The sequence below is a fragment of the Sciurus vulgaris genome, assembly GCF_902686455.1.
Source record: "Sciurus vulgaris genome assembly, chromosome: 11".
In the NCBI taxonomy this organism is placed as follows: Eukaryota; Metazoa; Chordata; class Mammalia; order Rodentia; family Sciuridae; genus Sciurus; species Sciurus vulgaris.
Genome location: NC_136472.1, coordinates 17905461 through 17929983, shown reverse-complemented (window position 1 = coordinate 17929983; position 24523 = coordinate 17905461). Strand labels below are relative to the sequence as shown.

General features: G+C 38.3%; 3 protein-coding genes across 3 annotated transcripts; all 3 read right to left on the bottom strand.

Moving 5' to 3' along the window:
• Positions 1-9454: 9454 nt before the first annotated feature.
• Positions 9455-10402, bottom strand: LOC306639689 (olfactory receptor 5M10; the record flags this gene model as incomplete). The annotated part of the gene is made up of 1 exon (XM_079103467.1): positions 9455-10402. The coding sequence occupies one exon, from the start codon at positions 10400-10402 to the stop codon at positions 9455-9457; it is 948 nt and encodes a 315-aa protein (XP_078959593.1).
• A 6515-nt stretch (positions 10403-16917) lies between these two features.
• On the bottom strand, positions 16918-17865 carry LOC306639688 (olfactory receptor 5M10-like; the record flags this gene model as incomplete). The annotated part of the gene is made up of 1 exon (XM_079103466.1): positions 16918-17865. One exon carries the CDS (start codon positions 17863-17865, stop codon positions 16918-16920), a length of 948 nt encoding a protein of 315 aa, XP_078959592.1.
• Positions 17866-23569: 5704 nt separating this feature from the next.
• On the bottom strand, positions 23570-24523 carry LOC306638925 (olfactory receptor 5AP2; the record flags this gene model as incomplete). Its single annotated transcript, XM_079102379.1, has 1 exon — positions 23570-24523. One exon carries the CDS (start codon positions 24521-24523, stop codon positions 23570-23572), a length of 954 nt encoding a protein of 317 aa, XP_078958505.1.

Here is a 24523-nt window from a genome sequence, read left to right as displayed (position 1 = left end):
GCGAGTGACTATGTTTGTGCCTCCATGCAGAACCTTTGAATTAAATGTTTATCTTTTATTCAAGCAAGGTTCTGTGTATTTTTTTTTTTTTTTTTTTTGGAAAACATTTATAACTAAACAATGTAGAAAGTGAAGCTAATATGCAAACATTTGTGAGCTCTAATATTGAACATTAGTTGATAAGACATATACCAGATTTTAGGTAGTCCTGTTTCATAAAACATGCCAAAAGAAATGTTGGGTACAGAATAATTCTCCCATCAAAAAATTTCATGTCCTGATTCCCAGAACCTGCAGACATGCTACCTTGAATTGAAAACGAAATTTGACGATGTGATTAGGACTAAGGATCTTGAGATTGGGAGGGTCTCATGAATGGCCTGCCTGGGACAATCATAATCACAAGGGAAAGACCATGAGAATCAAAGGATGTGTGGCCATAGGAAAAGTGATGGAATAGTTGGCCGGAAGTAGAGCACAGGCCAAAGGCTAACCTCAAGAAGCTGAAAAACTATGGAAACAATCTCCTTGAGGTTTCTGAAGGAACAGACTTCTGTCACCGTACAAATACACATGCAAAAACAGAAATGGTCATAGCTAAAACTATCAAGCTATTGATAATGTTGTCCCTCAAGACTAGAAAGTCATTAGTGTGTATTTTTCTTTCATCTCTTCTGCTTCTTTAAGACTAGATTTAGATGATGATTAATTATCTGAGTCCCAGAGTTCGGTTTATTTCTGATCTCCCTGAAAATATCAAAATGCAGTTTCTTTCCAGATACTGCATTTACCTCAAGTTTCTGGTTCTTCCTCCTTTACTGTGTATTGGGAATATTTTACATGTACAGAGATTTGACCCATGGAAATATTTTTTTCTTGATCAGGAAGGCTCTTGAGAGTATGTGACACTTTCAGGAAAATAGGACAATATCTTTTATGAGGGAGGGCATGATTTTATTTCACTCCCAATTACGTGAAGAAAATACATGAAAATACTAAAAGAAGTGACATTAAATGGTATGGCTTCATAACAAGGAAAATTAACTTTCTACAATAGTTTCAAAATGAGGTAGAAAAATTAGACATAAATTTTTTTGGGTGAATGACAGAATTTTGCTTTTTGTACATGCAGCAAGTGAGAGGGATTAAAGAAGAAAATGCATATGTTGACTTGTTTTAGTTTATTTTTCTACATGTTCTTTTACATGTGTACTAAATACTTTTTGTTTAGTATATGTCTTTTGCTAAACTTATAGTTTTTAATTTACATGGGTTTGAACTGTTTGCATGGATTATAGAGGAATCCCTTCAAAACATCTTTTACATCTTTGGTCCTTAGACTATAAATTACAGGGTTTAGCATTTGTATCACCAAGGTGTAGAAAACTGATTTTCTACACCTTGTCAAAATTTTGTTTGTGTTTAATGAGTGGTTGGTCCTTGCTTGCAAATACATGAAAAGGAGCGTCCCATAGAACACAGTGATGGCCACCATGAGGGAAACACAGGTGGAAAAGGCTTTTGTTGTCCCTTGGAGGAACGTATTCTCCAAATGGCAAGGACAATGTTGAAGTAGGATATCAGAATGATAATCGTGGAGAAAAACAAATTTGTCCCTGAAAAGATAAACACCACTGTTTCTGGAATGTAGGTATCAGAGCAGGACAACACTAACAAAGGAACACTATCACAGTAAAAATGATTGATTTTGTTGGATGAGCAGTAAGACACAGAGAACACACAAGGCGTAACCACAACAGCTGTACAAAAACCATAGAGGTAAGTGAGGGACACCAGCAGAAGGCAGATCCTCCGAGATACCACCACCATGTAGAGCAGGGGGTTGCAAATGGCCACATAGCGGTCATAGGCCATCACCGCCAGCATGAAGATCTCAGCTACGATGAAAACCAGGAATCCTCCCAGTTGGGTGGCACATTCATAGTAGGAGGTGGTTTTCTTACTTACTAAGAAGTTGACCAGCATTTTAGGGGCAATGACAGTAGAGTTGCCAAGACTGATGACAGCCAGAAGTCAGAGGAAAAAGTCAATGTCACTTTCTCTGTTACATGCTAGATTTTTAAGTGTGTTATTTAAAATCAGTTTTTTTCTGATTGACACACCTTTAAATGTTTCAATGCTTTACTGCTTTTCTCCCCATCTTCTCACAATTTTCAGAAACACGAGGCTACCAGAAACAATTGAGTTTCTTATATCTGTTTGGTTAAACAATGTATTTGTTCGCTATATATATAATAGTTTATATTAAGTGAAAATATATATAATCTCAAAATTTTTTTTGGACCATGGATTGAACCCATGGGTGCTTAACACCAAGCCACATCCCCAGCCATCTTTTTTAAAAAATTTTATTTGGACGGCCTTGCTAAGTTACTGAGGCTGGTTTTGAAATTGAGACCCTCCTGCCTCAGCCTTCTGAGTCACTGGGATTACCATAATGCTAATATTACTTACATAAACATCAAACTTGATGAGTATACATGCATCTATACATGCACATGTATACCTATAGCTACAGAGTGCCCTTTAAGAAGTCAAAGAACCAAAGTTACTTCCAGTTACCTTTTCTTGGCTTACACAGGTGTCCTTTTCACCCTATGCTTGCCATCAGTCAACAAACAGAATTTCAGTATTTCCATGGGAAACACTTTCAGAACACTTGGTTTTTCCTTATTAATTGCTACACCACCATTTTTTTTTTTTTCAACTGCCTGCGAAGAGTCCTGAACCTCAATACTTTGGTTTTTTTACAGAAAGTTCTATTCTATTAATTCGACTTCTAAATATATCAAACAATTCTAAATATATAGAAGGACTAGACATTCCACATAAGAACACTACCCACACAGCACTGTAAATAAAATTGCACACATAACAATGGCTATAATCTGAGGCTCCTCCTAACGTGACTATTTTGTCAACCTTTTCCCTTCTCACTTCCTTCTCTCTACTTTCATTCCAGTCTCTACAGGCCTAGATAACACTTAGAGGTGGTTGAATAAATTCATATTCAGAAGTCATTTACAGAGGACAAGCTTTCCAATGAATTTCAGAACAAAATGTACAAAATGTGCTAATTTTACTACTTGGTCTACACTGGCAACCTCTTTAACATCTAGAGAATAGATGTTGCGAAATTGGGGCTCATTTGTCCATTATATACACTGTATACACAGCAAGACAAAATGCACAAAACATACAGAAAACTGATGTCTGAAAAAGTCCAAGTATGAACACACTAACATATCACCTTTCGCCATTGCTTCTTTCCCATCTCCTCCACATCACTGAACAAGTATATCAGTACTGTACTGCTTACAGAGGTGGTTTATCAGTTCCATTCCCATAAGACAATATTTTGTATGAATTTTAGTAAAAAGATATCTACAAAGTGATATTTTACTACCTCTACATTTAGCATACATCACGCACTTCTAAACATCCAGCCAGACTAAATGGTTCAATAAGGACTCAATTTGTCCACTATGTATATGATGGTCTTGAATAAACTGTACACATGTAACAATCGTTCTAATTTGAAAATGTCTTCAAAGTATGAACATTCTGGCCCTTCACTGACTCAGAGGGCTATAATGCCCAAATTTTCAGAAGATAATACTTCCTAGGAATTTTAACATAAAACATTCAATATTTGTTTACTAATTCTATGTATGTCATGTGTTGGCAACCTCTTTAACTTCTTTATTTAGTAAGAGTAGCTGTAGATCAGGACTCATTTATCCTCTATAGACACTATGTACCCAAAGAAGCACAACAAAACCCACAGACATAAGAAACAACTACTGCCTCATGGTAAGCATCCTGGCATGGTGCTCCTAAAGACCAGCACACGACTCTGTACTACTCAACGAGGTTTTGGCTATGGCTGCCGCCCCCCAACCCCCAAACATTTCATAAGAATTTTAACAAAAATAAATTTGTAAAATGAATCATATTGCCACTTCTACTTTTAACAAATATCGGGCACTTTAGAATATCTAAAAAGTCTAGATATTTCAAAAGAAGTACTTAGCATTTTCAACTACATATACAATAATGAGGCATAAAATGCACACACAAAGCAATGGTTTCTATACGAAAACTGTCTTCTACATAAAACCAGTCCGGCACAGGACCCCCCTTCTCAAGGTCAAAGTCTTCTCCACGTCCTCCAGCCTGCTGAACAAACCTGGACAAGTGTCGCTCCTAGAGGTGGTCTAACAACGCCCTTTCACAGTCACTTCCAGAGGACATTTTGGATGTTTTAAAACACATGGGCATTTACAAGAGGTTTTCTTCTAACTCTGTCGTATGTCGGGCAACCTCTACATTCAGAATTTCCAGATGTAGCCCCAGTTTTAAAAGGCCGGGGGCGGGGGGGGGGGGAAGGTTGAGAGCAGCTTTTTCATATCATGTACACAGGCCTTCTGCAAATGGCCAGTAAGTCATCCCAAGGGCGGTGGGTGCTTCCAAGTGGTCACACCCGGCACGTTCTCTAGGGTTTCTCGCCGGTACAGGAACCCCAACAGCTGAATATGCTCCCTTTACACCATCGTTGTCATCCGGGACCCCGCCCACCTCCCGGGACCCTGTCATCCGGGGCCCCGCCCACCTTCCAGACCCTGTCATCTGGGGCCCCGCCCACCTGCCGGACCCGTGAGGCCTTTGCTTACCTTGTGCTCCAGGCGCGGCCTAGAGGAGCCCTCAAGGAGCAGTTTCTAGGGCCCTGGTCTGCCCTGCTCTGCTGTCCAACGCGTGATCCAGCTCTTGGGCGTCCACTCGCTTTCTTGGACCCTCGAAGTCCCCACCGCGTCCGCAGCAATCGGGGGTCGGGTTTCGCGAGCATCTTATTGACTAGGAGTCTGTTGTCGAGTTAACTGACTTTATTTTGCATCACACATCACTTCAAACCTGTTCTAAGCCTATTTCTCCTAGTGCTGAATCCAGAGCAGGCTCACCAGAAGTCTTTTTCGGGGAGCCATAGCTGGGTTCCTCCTTGGCTGCAGTGAGGATCGCAGGACAGCTCAGCATCAGGCTTTCTTTCTCATGTCCTCTGCATCTGCTCTGGTTCTGCTGCTCCAAAGGCTTTGGGGTTCAGCACAGTTTATAAGTTCTGGTTGTGGGTTTCCACCCCAAGGTTACACTCATCTGGGGTGTAGGATAAGCTGGGCCTAGCCTAGGCTTGCCCATTCAACTATACCCATGGTGTCCATGGTGTCCACGTGTTCAGCATAGGAGTAGATAGATAAGCATGCTCTGGTCAAGCACCAGGCTGGTCTAACTATTTCTAACATGCTCACTACATTCAGTCCAACAGGTCACTAATGCCAGCAGGTCTTCCAGCCAGGGGGAGAGGCTCACCGGTCCTTCACAGCCCAGCCAGCCAGTGGGCAGTCGCAGCGGGAGCTCCAGAGATCTGCAGGGTAGGACAGGTGGCCTTTCCCCGATCCCCCAGCTCGCTCGGGGCCTGGGACTGGAGGTCTTGGAGGGCCCCTGAGGGATCAGGGGAGCTGCCCATGCTCTGTTTCTCATCAAGCCCTCTGCAGAACTCGGCATTTCTTTATGCAGTATGTGTTCATATGGGTTTTCATTTGTTTGTTTGTTGGTGTTACCCCCTTGTGAAAACTTCTGGTAAAAAGACAATCTAGTTAGAGATCAAATGTGTGTAAGGAAATGGGGGTGTGGCTCAGTGGTGCAGCATTTGTCTAGAAAGCACAAGGCCTTGGTTTTGATCCACAAAACCTCAGCCACCTGAATCTCTGGGATTACAGGCATATGCCACCATGAACAACTTCCATGTAAATTTATTATGATGAAATATAATAAAATACAAACAAGCTGCCCGCAGGATTAAGCATTTCGTTAATAAAATTGATGTCTTCACATATGTCTGCACTCCCTAGTTTTTTATAATGACTATGTGCCTTTATAATTTGGAATATATTTATAATGAAATGTCAAAAAAGATCTATAGGGACTGGAGTTGTGACTCAGTGGTAGAGTGCCTGTCTAGCATGTGTGAGGCACTGGGTTTGATCCTGAGCATCATAGAAATGTAAAAGGCATGGTGTCCATATACAACCAAGAAAAATATTTTTTAAAAAAGATCTATAAAATATCAAAATCCCTGATTTCGCATGGTATAGACAAATAATTCTGCTTACTATGCACATAAATCATACTAAAATGCAATGTCAGGGAAAATAGAATTTGGCTATTGCTAGGATACCTAGCAGATGATACTGCATTTGGAGTTTGTTGAGGGGGATAAGGGTGAATTGGAAAAGAGAGAGAGAGTTGGAATTAGAGCATTTTCTTTAGGGTTGCATTGTATCTGAGTGACTTTGGTCAAATCATTTAATCTCTTCATGCTTAAGACTCCAAATATCATACATGAAAGTAATCCTTTCACCATTTCATGTGTGATGATTAAAATAAGAGTGTTAGAAATGTGATCACTGACCTATATGATTAGATGTCACTCACATTTTTTTTTTTTTTTTTTTTTGGTGTTGCTGGGAAGTTAACCCAGAACTTGAAGCATGATAGGCAGATGCTCTATCCCTGAGGTACATGTCCAGTCCACAATTTTTCTAGGCATGGTAATTTATGTTTTAATCTGTTTTGAAGAATTTGAACCTAGGGGTACTTAACCACTGCGCCACATCCCCAGCCCCCCCTTTTTTTTCTTCTTCTTTTTTTTTTTAAGAGGCAGGGTCTTACCGAGTTGCTAAGTGCCTCGCTAAGTGCCTCACTAAGTTGCTGAGACTGGCTTTGAACTCATGATCCTTCTGCCTCAGCCTCCCAAGCAACTGGGATTGCACCACAGCGCCCCAGCTCCAATGTGTATTTCACAAAAGTTTGATGTAACACAATGGAAAAAAAAAATTACAAATAAAAGTAAATAACGAATACAAGTAAAGAAAGACTATAGTTAGGCTAAATCCTGGGATTAGAAAAGGGACAAAACTGAGTTTAAGTTCGGTTGCTGTAAGCCACAGAAAACTACAATATCAGAGGAAGCATACAGTTATTTTGGAAAAATATAGAGTATTTTTGCAGTGATTACAAAATATATTTTTCAGTTATGATTAAAATCTGGATGTTGAATAATTCTTATTGCGATAAATGGAAAGAACTCTTCAATGAAAAAAAGGAAGTGTGCTATAAGATAAAGGGTTAGCCCAGAATATATGATACTGCTCCTCAAAGTGCAAGTAGATTCAGAGACTTTACTATTAAAAAAAAAAATATTCTGCCACTTCTTTCTCAGCTCTTCAGCTTCATTGCTGTCTCTGGAGATTGCCTCCTCTCATTGACCCACTGTCACAGCCATTAACCATTAAAAAAACAAAAAAACAAAAATACAGGCAAACAAAGGACTCTGAAATTCAAATATTGCATTTTAGTGCACAGAATTATCTTCTCTTTTTTCTTTTTAAAAAATGTTTCATTAGCTCATTTTGGTTATATATACAAGATTAGGGTTCATTTTGACATGATTACACAAGCATGGAATATAATTTGCTCTAGTTCAGTCCCAGATACCCTCCCCATTTTTACTCCCCCATTCTCTTTACTCTACTGATCTTCCATTATTTATATATTTTATATTAGTGCTTTGTGAATATGCATAAAGGTAAGATGCACTTTGGTGTATTCATGTACATGCATAGGAAAGTTTGTTCAGATTCATTCCACCGTTTTCCCCTTTCCCATCCCTCTGTCCACCTCCTCAATCCATTTTCTCTATTCCAATAAAAAGAATTATGGCATTTGCTGGAAAAGGAATGGAGCCTATGCCTATGATGCTACATGAGATGAGCCAGACCCAGAAAGTCAAAGACCAAATGTTTTCTCTGATACATGGAAGCCAGACTGAAATAAGGGGAGCAAAGAGGGAGGGGAAATTTCATGGAAACAGAAGAGAGATATTTTCTCTTTTTCTACTACTCTTTCTGAAACAAGATTTTGAGGGAAACAAGTTTGTTAAATCAATCAAGAATTAAGATAGAAGCACAAGTTTGCAAAAAATATAGGTCTGAGTTATTTTCTGCATAATAATATTTTTAAACATTATACAATAAACACAGCAGGTAAACTCATAAAATTTCCTATACAGCTTTGAAGTGAAACTAAAGTGCACAAATATCATAGTCAATTTAATGAAGGTTAATATACATTTTATTATGCAGCCGTTTGGTTGATTAATAATGAACTGAGGGGAATGAGGAATGTATTTCTTTACACAGTTGTCTCAGTATGATTGGTTGTATAGAAATAAATGAATAGAACCACTTGACCATAATTTAGGCCTATTCAAACATACTGGACAGAAGAAAAAGAAAAAAATAACCACCTGGACATTATTGAAAATTGAGTTGAATCCATACACATGGAAAACTGAAAGACAGTGTTGAGAGTTCATTTTCAAAAGGGAAGAACATGACCGTGTCATTGAAGGCGAAAATGTTTTCCAAGGTAAGTATAATGTAAGCTTCAGGAAAAAATAACAGAGAACTTAAATGGTTAGATAACCCATTTAAGTTTTCTGTCAAAAGATTCAAGTAATTATTCAGATATGAAAGCTATTTATACCACATAACAAAGAAAAAATGATTTCAAAGTTGGAGAAAATATATACAAAAATAGAAAAACTCTTTGGACCCTTTTGTAGCTGTGCAGACTACATCGTTCAGAGATGGCCTGCCAGTGTTTCCCTCAGGACGGGATACCTATCATACATGGCTCAAAATAAGAAAAGACACAAAGTCAGTACTTGGAATCCTTGAACACTGACCAACATAGTTTCAGTTTGTCTACTAAGGAACATATTTCCCACTCTCAAAATTACAGTTTTGTTCAAAAACTGACCTTGAATAACTTAATTTCAAGAAAAAACCAAACCAAGAAAGGTGGTCACTGAGAGCTCATGATTCTAGGTAAGTCATTACCTTCCAGTGGTTTTTTTTGTCCCTTAAGGACTCACGTTGTCATCACAAGCACTTAATTCTGAACACAAGCCTAAAATGCCATTTTCTGAAAGAAATTCCCCTTGATCACTCCTCGCATGGCACAGAAGACATCCTTGTTCCTGAGACTGTCAGAGAAGATGATCTATATTGTTCCACTAAGGTCAAGTAGTAAGAAATATATCTCCCTGGAAACAAACACATGAAGTCATTATGTGTGATCATTGACTACTCACCAAAGCACATTCAGAGTTTCTCTGGTAAAGGACTTATTTTTCAGTCTCAACCTTAGAGAGTTTTATGTTTAAACATGATCAAGAAAGTGTTCATTTTTTGACGAAATTAACAGAAGTGCCCACTGAGAGCTCATGATTCTAGGTAAGTCATTACCTTCCAGTAGTAGTTTTGTCCCTTCAAGATTCACTTTGTCATCACACAGGCACTTAATCCTGAATACAAGCCTAAAATGCCATTTTCTGAAAGAAATTCCCCTTGATCACTCCTCGCATGGCGCAGAAGACATCCTTGTTCCTGAGACTATAGATCAGCGGGTTCAGCATTGGGCTCAGGAAAGTATAAAATACTGCAGTGACTTTGGACTGCTCTACAGACTTCTCTGACGGGGGCCTTAAGTACATGCAGAAAAGTGTTCCATAAAATATGGTGACCGTTGTCAGGTGGGAGCCACAAGTCGAAAAGGCTTTGCGCCTGCCTTCAGCAGAACGGATCCTCAGGACAGCTGCAAAAATGAAGAGGTAGGACAGAAGAATGACTGAGAGAGAGCTTGAGAGAGTGAAGCCAGCCACCACAAACATGGCCATCTTCTTGACGTGGGTGTCAGAGCAGGCCAGCAGGAGCAGGGGAGGATCCGCACAGTAGAAGTGGTTGATCTCCAGGGAGCCACAGAAGGACAGGTGGAAAGTCAGCAGTGCCTGAGACAGCCCATTAAGGAAGCCATACACATAAGGGAAGGTGACCAGAGAGATGCAGACATTCCTGGACATCCTGCTGCTGTAATGCAAAGGGCTGCAGATGGCCACATAGCGATCCAGGGCCATGGAAGCAAGGAGGTAAAACTCGGTGATCACCAGTGCAATGAAAAGGAAACACTGAGTGAAGCACCCGGCATAGGAAATGGTCTTTTGCTCTGAGAGGAAATCGTACAGCATGTTGGGAGTGATGTTGGAAGAATAGCAAATGTCTACAAGGGAGAGGTGGCCGAGGAAGAAGTACATGGGAGTTTGCAGGTGGGGACTGGTGCTGATCAGCCAGATCATGCACACATTTCCTGCCAGTGTGAGGAGGTAGATCACCAGAAATACCCCAAACAGGATCTTCTCCAGCACTGGGTCATCTGTCAGACCCAAGAGAATGAATGCCATCCCCACAGTGTGGTTGGGAGAAGACATTTTCCTCTCTCTTGGGAGCTCCCAGTGACGGAGAAAGTGAGTGTGATCCAGATTCTGCATGTGTTCCATTCACATCATCATTCTCTGATTGATCCAATCACCTAGGGTACAACTTTCTGCTCTTCCCATCTAATGCTTCAGGACTTCACAGAATGCTATTACTAAGTCTGTTATCTCTGTTTCTTCTCTCTATATTGAAAAGGGAGACACATATTCAGTGTTTTTCTGTTGTTTCCCTCATACTTTCATATCTATGCATAAATTCATACTTACATTTAATAATATCTCCAGACAATTATACCTGTCTATTAATGATCTCTATAGCTTTTATTTTCCTCAAAACTTCAGAACAAATAAACTTCATCCTATTGGACAAACAAAGGATTTCTGATTTCCAGACTCCAACAACTTTAATGACCTATTATTCTATATACAATACAAAGGATGAACAATCAATGTATATTTTCACTTCAGATCCATAGTTTTCTGGCTCATCTTTATTCACAAAATAATGAAGTTGTACAATGCATCTCTTAATACATGAAAAAAGTCGTACAGAATGATGACTGTTTCTCTCTCCTTTGATACTTTTCCATAAATGTATTCATATGTAACCAACACTTCACGTTTTTTCCCCTAGTATATGACTTTACAGGTGGGAACACATCCTGACTGAGCACATGTAACACAGTGAAAGGAAAGGAGTGTAACACATAAACAAAAACGTAAAATCTACTGTCAGATGAAAGTAAACTATAGGAAAGTAATTGATGGTAGGATTCTCTTACATGGCCAGCAGAACTTCCTAGGAAAGCAGCACTTGGATACCTCATAATCAACGCAATTTTCTAGGAAAAGGGTAGATTTTTTAGTTTATTGGTGTCACTAGTCTGTTCACTAAATAGGTACAAACAAAGCACAGATGTTTGAAAGTATCCTCGATTTCCATCTTGATACACTCTCTCAAGATTTTCTGAAAATATAATTCTACTGTAAACATTATTTCTCACATATTATACTCCAAAGCCATTGTTTATTGGACTCGCACTACTGCATTAGAAGGGCTCATGTAGAATAAGGGATTCTTCAGAGTCAAAAAATGTCATCAAAAGAAGAAAAGAAAGGGGAATGATCAATATAATCTTATTATATCAGTGAAATACTAACCTGCACACAAATGTAAAATGTATTTTTGATTAACAAATGCAGAGATTTACCTACCTGCAAATATTAATGCACCATATTTTGTAGACACAACGTGAGGACATTTATAAGGTTTTGCTTTGTGCAGTCTCTTGTGTTTTAAAAATAGTAATAATTTTTAAAAACCAATTAAATATTCTTGATTCTCAGGGGCATAATATTAATTGATGCTTTGAGGACCTGGATTCTCCTTTGAGGTTCAAATCCTTACCTAACATTGGCATACAGTTTGATATGAGTCTGCAGGATATTTTTAGCACAGATAGAGAAATAATCCATCCTGTTCAGTAATTTAAAGAGAGGAAGATAGGGGTAGATAATTTTGTACATTTAGTGTATGTAGTAAAGACAAAACATTTCCTATGGGAAGTCTACTATGTTCCTCTCTAAACTCTGAGTAAGAGAAAGTGAGGCAGGCGGAGCTTTCAGTGCAGGAGATGAGGGAGCAAGCAGAAGGGGGCTGTCAGCAGCGACCAGCGACCGTGGAGGTTCTGGTGTGGGCTGAGGGTGCTGTGGAGGGTGGAGCTTATGGGTTTCTGCTAGAACCAGACTGACCTATTGAGTTAATGCCATCAGTATGCTAAGGAATCACAGACATTTGTGAGAAAATGGATCAGTCATGCACTTAATGATTCAGAAAGCTGGTGATTGAAGAGGAAGTTTGAAAATAGCATGGAGAATAGTTGAACAGTGTGGGACAATGCATTTGTTAGAGGAGAAGGAAGCTAGTCGTCCTTTCATTAGTCCTTTTTTTCCAGTGCACAGACATTCCTATGTTCATCCAATCAAATAACTCAGCATTTCAAACTGCAGTCTTGCCAAGCCAGAAGAGGCATTCATTAATATCCAAGTAATGAGGGGGCTGGGGAGATAGCTCACTCAGTAGAGTGCTTGCCTTGTAAGCACAAGGCCCTGGGTTTGATCCCCAGCACTCAAACAACAACAACAAAAAATCCAACTAATGATTACTGCTGACAGCAGTGAGCCAATAATGTGAATTTTCATATCAACATCAAAATATAGATTTCTATTATTCTTTTCAAATTTGAAGTTTGAGCATTTACCATACTTTTTCTCAAATTGAGGGACATTCCTTCATCTCAAATTTTTGTTTTATTCTGATTTCTTACTTAAAACACTAAACACGGCTTAACTACTTCCATGTAGTAAAACATCTTAAAGGACTGCCAATTAGTATGCCTATTCCTGAGCCCTTAATTCAGATTTTCCCATTTTTGGAAATCCATGTGACAAATTTTCAGTATGAATAAAATCTTCCTTTAGCTGTTTTAATGCTTATATTGTTTGATATGCATTATATGTAACCTTGTAATAAATTATAAGGGTCACCAAAGATGTTTGTAACAGGAAATAAGAGGATCTGAATAGTAACCAAATGGGTAATTTTCAAAAACCCACTGATATCTATTTCAATCTACACACATACATATCAGTAGGCATCATAGGATCAGAAGTTTACACTAAAAATGCAATGTTAACTCACTTATACAGGAATGAATAGGGGTAGATGACATAGATTTTGCCTAGTTTCATTATAATGAGCCAAAGTTTTTTGCATTCATCTTTTTTTTTTCACCTACAAAGTCTTCACAGGCTGTGTTTAAATTTTACTTGAGGGCTTTCCTCTTAAAGTCAAGTCACTTTACTTCACTAGAATCCCCACTGATGTGTCAGCTAGTGTTACCTAATGGCTTCAGCTCTACAAATTTCACACTAATCAGTTATCTGGGTATAACCTCCTGGTCCTGTGGATTCTTGGTATTTTTTCTATTTTTGGTGATGATTCAGTGGTTATTTTTATTGAATTTTTATAGCAGAAGGCTTAGTTTAGCTGCACTACTATAATAAGTACTATTTTCCTGAAATAGTGTTAGTAACTATAAGTTATATAAATTTAGTTATTTTCAGTGGTACTGGGGATTGAACCCGGGGGTCCTGTATCACTGAGCTACATTCCCAGCTTTTTAAATTTTATTCTCTATTTTGAGACACAGTCTTGCTAAGTTTTAGAGACTGGCCTTGAACTTCCAATCTCATGCCTCAGCCTCCTGAGTTGCTAGGAATACAAACATGTCCCATGACACCTGGATAATTTTACATGATTTTTGCCAATTATTTAGTTTTATAAACTATTTAAGCATGACTCTTTCTTTAATTCGCATGAAAAGTTGGTCTTAGTATTGAACAACTAAATAAATCAAGGCACAAGTACTTACAGTTTGGTTAAAACCCTTGGAAATCAGCTTTTTCTTTTTCTTAAGTACATAATCTAATATTGCTATAGCACATTTTAGTACACCACTCTTCATATCTAAGCAGCATTTTTTTCTTTAAGAAAGTCTTTGCAAATACAAGTTTCTGCTTATGAACTGTTACTTTATTGAGGTATATTTGGACAGTTTAGTTGCTACTTATTTTTCTTGGAATTTCCTGATGCATAAAATTACCAATGGCAAGTAGATATCAAAATTTTACTGTATCCTCCTTAGCATTGACAGTTTCCATACCCATTTTCTTTTTTTCCCATTTTTTTATTAAAAATCATAAATTTACATAGGGCAATGTTGATTGATTCATTCTGTTATTTTTTCCCTTCCCCCCAACCCTCCCACCCCTCTTTTCCCTCTATACAGTCCTTCCTTCCTCCATTCTTACCACCCTCCTTATCTCTAACCCCAAACCTAACCCTAACCCTAATGCTAACCCCCCCTACCCCCCATTATATGTCCTCATCCGTTTATCAGCGAGATCATTCGTCCTTTAGTTTTTTGAGATTGGCTTATCTCACTTAGCATAATATCCTCCAATTTCATCCATTTGCCTGCAAATGCCATAATTTTATCATTCTTCATGGCAGAGTAATATTCCTTTGTATATATATGCCACAGTTTCTTTATCCATTCATCAACTGAAGGGCATCTAGGTTGGTTCCACAATCTGGCTATGGTGAATTGAGCAGCTATGAACATTGATGTGGCTGTATCTCTGTAGTATGCTGATTTTAAGTCCTTTGGGTATAGGCCAAGGAGTGGGATAACTGGGTCAAATGGTGGTTCCATTCCAAGCTTTCTGAGTGTGAATATAGTATATATCAGATCCAAACATCAGACACCATTTATTGAAACTCAATAAATGTCAGACACTATTATAATGATGTCCATATTCCACATGATCTAAAATTCTCATCAAGGCAGATTTTTTTTCTATGTTTGAAGTTTAGAAGTACATGTGGTCTGTAATTTCTTGAGGGAGGTACTATTGGACAGCTTTCTTAGGGATTAGATTCTGCACTTTAAGTTTTCTCTAAAACAAGAAAATCTTTGGGCTCTTTGGATTGGACAAAAACAAATTTTGGTGAAAAAATGTCAATGAGTATATACATTAATGTCCCAGGGTAAATGCTAGTCTCCTCATTAATAGATCAATACTACCTCCCTGCTTTTCTGGCAAAAAAAAAAAAAAAAAAAGAAAAAAGAAAAATTAACTGATCTCTAATCCTTCATCACTCATCCATCCTTTCAATGACCTCTGTTCCAAACATTTCCCTGGGATCCAAGGGACTTTGCCATAGAAATAATAGTACTAATACATCATTTTCCAGATTTTTCACAGCAATGTACAATGCACGCGTTTTACATGTGTAGCCACATTTGTATTTTACACATTGTTTCAACCCTGAGGCATTGCATGTATAATTTCAGGGTTAAAGGTATTATATTGCACCATGCCTCTAGTTTGCATTTTATATAAGAAAAATTTGAAGAAGAAGAATAATGAGGTAACTATTTACTATAGATTGAGACATATTAAAAATTTGTAGAGTGTAGCCAGAATCATTGAAGAAATAGAACAAAAATAAATTTGCTTACTCTAAAATAAGATGACATCACAAATCTGGAGGAATCAAAGGCTTACTTAATAAATAGTGGGAAAAATGGTAAAATTGCAAGCCTCATTGTTATATACAATGTTACAGGATATCACCTAATTATTCCCACCATAATTTAATAAATTTTTATGGAATATGACCATATATATCAACAACCTTATAGAAGTGCTATTTTATTAAATTTTAGATGGAGAAAATGTTACACAACAAACAAAAATTGATAATATTTCTCTGAATTGTCACACAATTTATTTAAGTAATCATTGCAAATAATAGGATAAGTAATTACAAAATGGATGTTATATTGTATTTCTTCAATATATATTTCAATTCTTCTTGTCTTCATTATGAAAGATTATTTCTAAGCATTCCAATTGAGAGAAAAAAGTACAAAGTAATCTTAAATGATAATTCCTGATAATAATAAAATGTGCAATAAAATGCTTACCTTCAAGTTCTACTACTCATAATTTATATTATTAGGAGCTTCCTGGAAGCTTACAATGATATTGGTTACAATTAAAGTGCAAAATATTAAAATATCATATGTCTAAGGCAATTTAATGAAGAAGACTTTGAATTTTACTACACAACCACCTGGTTGAATAACAAAGTATGAATTAGGCAAATGACTTCTCCTCCAGAGTAAAATGTACACAACTATTTAGCTATATCCTTTTTAAGTGTATGGTTGCATGTAAGGAAGCTCATGGAGAGATACGATTGGCTCCTAATAACTTAGGTCTAGGTCAGAGCTATGGTAATGAAAAGTAACTTTGACTTCCATTAATGATTATTTGAATCCACACACTTGGGTACTCAGAAGCTGGAGTGGGCACTGAGTTTCAAAATTGAGGAGCATCATCAGAATCATTAAAAATTGACAAAAAGCTTTAGGTGATTTAGGGGTGGGAAAATGTTACAACAATTTTAAACACACAGAAGAACTATATAGTTAAACTTTGTGCAAGGTTCTTTCAGTGATTAAACAGACAGTAGAGCCATGTTCTCTAGGAGACATGAAGCCAATCACCGCCTTTTAAATCCTTGTTGTATCCCTGCGGACCATATGTCAGAGAAGATGATCTATATTGTTCCACTAAGGTCAAGTAGTAAGAAATATATCTCCCTGGAAACAAACACATGAAGTCATTATGTGTGATCATTGACTACTCACCAAAGCACATTCAGAGTTTCTCTGGTAAAGGACTTATTTTTCAGTCTCAACCTTAGAGAGTTTTATGTTTAAACATGATCAAGAAAGTGTTCATTTTTTGACGAAATTAACAGAAGTGCCCACTGAGAGCTCATGATTCTAGGTAAGTCATTACCTTCCAGTAGTAGTTTTGTCCCTTCAAGATTCACTTTGTCATCACACAGGCACTTAATCCTGAATACAAGCCTAAAATGCCATTTTCTGAAAGAAATTCCCCTTGATCACTCCTCGCATGGCGCAGAAGACATCTTTGTTCCTGAGACTATAGATCAGCGGGTTCAGCATTGGGCTCAGGAAAGCATAAAATACTGCAGTGACTTTGGACTGCTCTACAGACTTCTCTGACGGGGGCCTTAAGTACATGCAGAAAAGTGTTCCATAAAATATGGTGACCGTTGTCAGGTGGGAGCCACAAGTCGAAAAGGCTTTGCGCCTGCCTTCAGCAGAACGGATCCTCAGGACAGCTGCAAAAATGAAGAGGTAGGACAGAAGAATGACTGAGAGAGAGCTTGAGAGAGTGAAGCCAGCCACCACAAACATGGCCATCTTCTTGACGTGGGTGTCAGAGCAGGCCAGCAGGAGCAGGGGAGGATCCGCACAGTAGAAGTGGTTGATCTCCAGGGAACCACAGAAGGACAGGTGGAAAGTCAGCAGTGCCTGAGACAGCCCATTAAGGAAGCCATACACATAAGGGAAGGTGACCAGAGAGATGCAGACATTCCTGGACATCCTGCTGCTGTAATGCAAAGGGCTGCAGATGGCCACATAGCGATCCAGGGCCATGGAAGCAAGGAGGTAAAACTCGGTGATCACCAGTGCAATGAAAAGGAAACACTGAGTGAAGCACCCGGCATAGGAAATGGTCTTTTGCTCTGAGAGGAAATCGTACAGCATGTTGGGAGTGATGTTGGAAGAATAGCAAATGTCTACAAGGGAGAGGTGGCCGAGGAAGAAGTACATGGGAGTTTGCAGGTGGGGACTGGTGCTGATCAGCCAGATCATGCACACATTTCCTGCCAGTGTGAGGAGGTAGATCACCAGAAATACCCCAAACAGGATCTTCTCCAGCACTGGGTCATCTGTCAGACCCAAGAGAATGAATGCCATCCCCACAGTGTGGTTGGGGGAAGACATTTTCCTCTCTCTTGGGAGCTCCCAGTGATGGAGAAAGTGAGTGTGATCCAGATTCTGCATGTGTTCCATTCACATCATCATTCTCTGATTGATCCAATCACCTAGGGCACGACTTTCTGCTCTTCTCATCAAATACTTCAGATTTGTAGATTTCCTTCATACCTTGTAGGATGTTTAGTATGCTTCTCTCTTTCCTCTGTATCTAAACACAGACTGTGGTGTTATACTTTCTTTTTCACTGTCACATTTGTATCCTTATATATGAGTATATATCGGTATGCTTATATATTCACATATTTTATGCTTTTTAAATTATTGCTATTATTAGTATTTTTCCCACACTTTCTTAAAAAAAAAAAAAAACTATATCCAAGGGTATAAGAAATTAACCTCATAAGGTCGTTTCATTCATACAGATTGATAAACAAGGATATTTGCTTCCCATGGTCATCCACACTCCAAATATACTCTCCTATTTTTTGTTTTTGTTTTTGGATATGGAAGAAAGGATAGCTATTCAGTTAAATACTTCACTGGAAATCCATTTTTATCTGATTTACCTTCATTCAGAGAACAAAGATATTTGGAAATTTGTCTGGATATTTGATCAAAATAATTCTGAATGAATTGTGCTTCATATTTGGAAATTCATTCAAGCATTTATTCATATACACCGCACAGCTTGCTTTTCTCCGCCATTCTGCCATATGAGGCTACAACAGTAAACAAGTTCTGCACCATCATAAAGCATACATTGCAGAGCAGAAGGTAATTTACAAGTTCCCAGAACTATACAAAATACTGTTAGATAAAAACAAATTCTATGACGAGTGATCAACGTGAAATGCCTTTACATGGCCAGTGGACCTTCCTGAATAGGTGGCCTTCAAAAAGCAAATAAGCAATGAAAGCATTTGGGGAAGAGGGTGGATTCTTTGGTTCCTATATTTCTCTTACTGATCCATTCATGAATATATTAGTTCCAAGAAGTAGTGCTATTCAAATATATCCTCAGTTTTCACCTGGATACACTCAGGTTTTTGCAAAAATATGACTCTACAGTAGAAATTAATTCTGAAGTATTGTACCCTACAGTCACTGTGCACTGGAATCTCAAAAATACATCAAAAGAGCTTGCAAATAACGATGAATCCTTCATCAAAGAAATATCATCATAAAAATAACAAAGAGCACAGGTGTGGTGGGTGGTACATGCCTCTAATTCAGGAGGATCACAAATAGGAGATCAACCTCAAGAACCATGTGAAGCCCTAGGCAGTTTAGTGAGACCCTACCTCAAAATAAAGCATAATAAAAAGGACTGGGGATGTAGCTCAGTGGCAAAATGCCTATGGGTTCAATTTCTAGTCAGCAAAATAATTTTAGCAAAGAAAGAGAATTGACCAAATATTTTCCCTGCATAAATGGAATACTAATCTGTGCACAAAAACACAAGATACACTTTCAGTTAAAAAATTGAAAAAGTCACCTACCTGACAATATCAACACACCATATTTTGTACACACAGAGTGGGGATATTTATAAGGTTTCTCTTTGGTATAGTTCCTTGAAATTTTTTAATAACAGTTTAAATAAACAATGAAAATGTATTTGATCCTTAAGGGCTTAACATTAATTGATTCTCTGTGGACCTGGATTCTCCTTGGAGACTCAAATCCCTACCTAATGTTTTTATACACAACTTGATGAGTGTGCAAGGGATCTTGAGCACAGATAGAGAAAAAAATCACCATGCTCAGTAACTTAGATGGAGAAAAATAGAGGAAGGTCTATTTTGTATTTTTAGTGTACTAATGACAAAACGTAGCCCATGAGATGTCTGCTGGGTTCTTCTCTAAACATTGAAGTGAGGCCATCTAATAAGACTGAAGGTATGGCAAATGGAGATTTCAGGACAGGAGATGATAGAGCAGAAGAGTGTGCTCATCAGCAGATGTGGAGGTTCTGGTCAGGACTGAGGGTACTGTGGCGGGTGGAGCGGATGGATTTCTGCTGGGACTAATCTGACCTATTGAGTTAATATCATCAACATGCTAGGAACCACATACATTTGTAAGAAACTGGACCACTCATGTAGTTAATGATTCAGAAAGCTGGTGATTGAGGAGAAGAGTTGAAAGTAGATTATAGACTCTAATTAAACAGTGCTGGACAAAACATTTGTTAGAGGAGAAGGAACTTAGAGGTGCTTTTTTGCAGACAGTACCATGTCATTACAATCCAATTGCTCAAATTGTATTCACATCAAGCCAGATGAGGTAGGTCAATTTTGTTACATATAAATAATATGTAATTCTGTAAGAAATTTATCAAATCAATATCAAAACATGGATTTTTAACCCCCCAAAATATAAAATGTGAATATTTTCCATTTATTTTCTTTTTCAAATTGAGGTGGAAAGATTTATCTCAATTGTTCTATCATTCTGATTCCTTGAATAAATAAAAATTATGCAAATTTTAAAAATACAATCTTAATTTTAAATATTTCTGTGAACTGAAAGACAAATTTTAATTAGTGTGTCTAATTTCCCAACCCCTTAATGTGAACCTGTTTTTTGGGAACGTGAGATGACAGTGTAAATAAAGTGAGTCCGTAAATGTTTATTTTATTGACCTCTGAGTACTTTAGGTAGGAAAACTAATTTCTTAACCATACCTCGTCTGAAGTCACTGATGTCAAGATATTAGTTCAGTATATTAATCTGGAACTTAGGTGAGCAGTCAGTACTAGAGATAAATTTCTTGAAATCATTGCAGACTTCCTAAATCACCTAAGAATAATGCAGATAACCAAACAAACATTAAGGAGGAAGAACCAAGGAATTTGCCTGGAAAGAAGTAGCACGGAAGAAAAAGAAAAAAAACAAGAGTGATGCAAATCTGAAACCTAGAAATGGGTCCATAGATGTAGCCAGAGGAAGCAGTTGTGGCAATTCCTCCTGAGATGATAAGAAATTCAGACAGATAATCTCTTAATGCAGTCGAGCTGAGGACTTATGCTTCCCTGACAGAACAGATCAATGAAGAAGTCTTACAAAAATTGTGGAGAGCTAATGAACCCTGGTCATCAACTGATTCTGTGGTGTCTGCAAAACCATGCCTGGGAAACATCCCTTGTCAAAGGCAGGACATGGGAACAACTTTAACACTCGGCCCCAATGCCGACAGTCACAGATGTTCCACTACAGTGGGTTTTCTGGGTACAGCAGGATAGCCACAAGATGTGTCTAACACTGTAATTTTTAGTGCACAAAGAAGCCTCTTGATAACTCACAGGACTTTGAACAATTTTCAGAGCTTCTGTAGCTTAACTTCCTGAGCACAAGAACCTATATAATAAACATGTTTAGCTAGTTCTGGGTCACTGTTCCTCCATCAGAGGATAGCGTCTGGCCTGGCCCCAGCTTCACCTAAAAATGTCTCCGTGTTTTTCTTAATATTCTGTTGCCCCTCCTGGAATCTTTCCTTATTGTTGTGCAGGTCATGGCACAAAATAAAAGTGGGACATAGTATGGAGAATATGGACTCTGAGGGAGTAGGGAAAATGAGGAAATTAATGGTGAACTTCTTTGCCAATGGGACAGAGAAGTAAGTTGATACTGGTTGGGTCTTCCAGTCCAGGAAATTATTAAGAAGTTTGATATTAGATAATATTTCCAAACAATCAAGGGATTGCTTAGGGAGAGAAGAATACAATTTCAGAAATTAAGTCCATGAAAGGCCTACAAAATGTGAAAGAACTGGTTTGAGATAGAAAAGTCACATGACCCACCATGACAGGAGAGCAGGAAGAACATATGTGTAAGGATTTAGAGGTGCAAGATAAAGTATAAGGTAATATCAGCAAAAAAGTGTGGAGGGTTTACCTGAGCTGTATGAAGCAGTTTCAGTAGAGGATACAGCAAAGAAACAATTGAACTTTCCTGGGTTGATGTTTAGTAAGATGGTATTTGGAAAGAAAAGAAAGTGGAACCATGGAATTGGGAATGATCAAAAGCAAATCCTTCCCTGATGGACGATGGAATCTCGACTAGACAATGAGGAAATTCATACTGAAGTGTGGTGATGGATAGTGATGAAGCATCAATTTCCTTAGATTGATGAATAAAAATAAATAAAAAGATGGATGTTATGGCATAGAATAAAAGAAAAAGTGAGCAGACTGAAAATCATGAGACCATTTAAGATATCTTTGAGATAAACCTTGGTTAAATGTTGAAAATGGAAATTGTGGTGAAATGAGAGGACTGCTTATGGTGGTCAGGGTGAGATGTTAGCTCCTTTGTGGGCTCCAACAAACGTTTCGGGGGTGAATTTTCATGGAATGTTTCCAAATCAATACTTAAATCTTCTTTGACTTGCATTTTTCTCATCAAAAAAAGTTGCGGTCCCATTGCTCCAACAGTGATGCTTCCCCAGCCAATTAAAGTAAGTGATTTAATTTGACTGAAGTGTTTTGAAAATTACATGGAACTTTGGAAGGAGCAGAAACAAAAAGTTCAAGTGCATTGATTTCTAGCCAAATGTTCCATTTAATTCACAAGTTTAATAAAATGTTCCATATTATTGCTGAGGTTTCCATATTATTAAAATACCTGATAAGACTTTTATGGACCTTATTTGGTATCCTCCCATGTGATTTATGGTGCCATTATTTGTAGTGAACACTCTGGAACTACCCAGGGGTGCCTTTCATGGTTGACGCATTTACAACTCCAGCTTCCAGGTGTTTATGCAGCTGACAGTTCACATCTAACTTCTGCTGTTAGAATTCCCTTTCCTGAAAGATTGCCTTGCCCAAGATTATACATCCTCATAGTTAGTGACTCACATCCCAAACTGGGCATGTGGAGTTACAAGTTTCACACAGCTCAGCTCCAGCATTCCTATGAGAGCAACTGAGCCCTCTTTTGAAGGTTATCATACTTCATCTTCTTTTGCCCATCATGCTTCCCTCCCAATACAGGTATTGTTCCTGAGTATGCTTTCCAATAAACTTCCTGCATACACATGTTTGCCTTAGAGTCTGTTTGCCTTGAATCCAAACAAAAACACTAAGGGATGTATGACAAATCCAAGACTGAGAAAGCTAAATATTGAAATTGAAACATGGTCTCGAGTTAGTCAATTCCAATTTTTTTTTGTTTTCTTTTGTTTTAAATTTTTTAAATTGTTCTAATTAGTTGTACATGACAGTAGAATGCACTTATACATTTATATAGATCATACATAAATGGAGCATAATTTCTTATTTTTCTGATTATACGTGTTGTAGGATCACATCAGTCATGCAGCCATACATGTACATGAGGTAATGTCTGTTTCACTCTACTATCATTCCTACTCCCATGGCCCTTCCCCTCCCTTCTTCCCTCTACCTAATATAAAATAACTCTCTTCTTCCCAACCCACGTCCCACTCCTTATTGTGAGTTAGCATCCGCATATCAGAGAAAACATTTGGCAGTGTTTTGATACTTTTACTGGTCACCACCATCACCCAACCAGTCAATGCATCTGAAGGGCCCATATAGACACACTTAAGACACTAGGAGATTAACAAATATGTCTCATTTTATATCATCTATTTGAAGATAGAGAAAGAGTTTAAATACTTAGCCAATAAAATTAATATGAATATATATTTTTTCTACATAAAGTGAGCGTCAGTAACATGAACTTACAGTATGTGTTTCTCTAAGATCTTTTTCATGGCCTCCTTCACATCTCTATTTTTCAAACTGTAGATGAGGGGATTTAGCATGGGAATGATTACTGTATAAAACACGGAGACAACCTTGTCCTGCTCCATTGAGTAGCTAGATGTGGGTCGCAAATACATGAAGAGAATGGTCCCAAAGAAAATGGTGACAGCCACAAGGTGGGAGGCACAGGTGGAAAAGGCTTTGTGCCTTCCCTCTCCTGAACGCATCTTCAGTATGGCAATGAGGATGCACAGGTAGGAAATGAGAACAATCACAACACAGCTGATGACTTGAAAACTGGAGAAAGCCATGATCACAATGCCATTGATGTGGATATCCGAGCAAGAGAGCTTGAGCAGGGGCGGGGTGTCACAGTAGAAGTGGTTGATCCTGTTAGAGCCACAAAAGGACAACCTGAAAGTCATCCCTGTGTGGATGGCTGCATTTCCAAAACCTGCAAGGAAGCAAGTACCCACTAACGAGAAACAAATTCTCTCAGACATGAGAACTGGGTAGAGCAGGGGGTTCCAAATGGCTGCATAGCGATCATATGCCATCATGGCCAGCAGGAAGCACTCAGTCCCCAGGAAGGAGCCAAAGAAGTAGAACTGGGCAGCACACCCATTAAAAGAAATGGACTTGTCCGCAGACACGAGGTTCACCAGCATCTTAGGAGTGATGGAAGAAGAGTAAGAGGCATCAACAAAGGACAGGCTGCTGAGAAAGAAGTACATGGGGGTGTGGAGGTGAGGATCCATCTTGATCAATGCAATCATGCCCAGATTACCCACCATGGTTGCCACGTAGATGGACAGAAACAATGCAAAGAGGACACCTTGCAGGTGGGGATTGTCTGAGAGTCCCAAGAGGACAAATTCTCTCACTTCTGTTAGATTGCTTCTCTGGATCTCTTTCATGAGTATGATCAT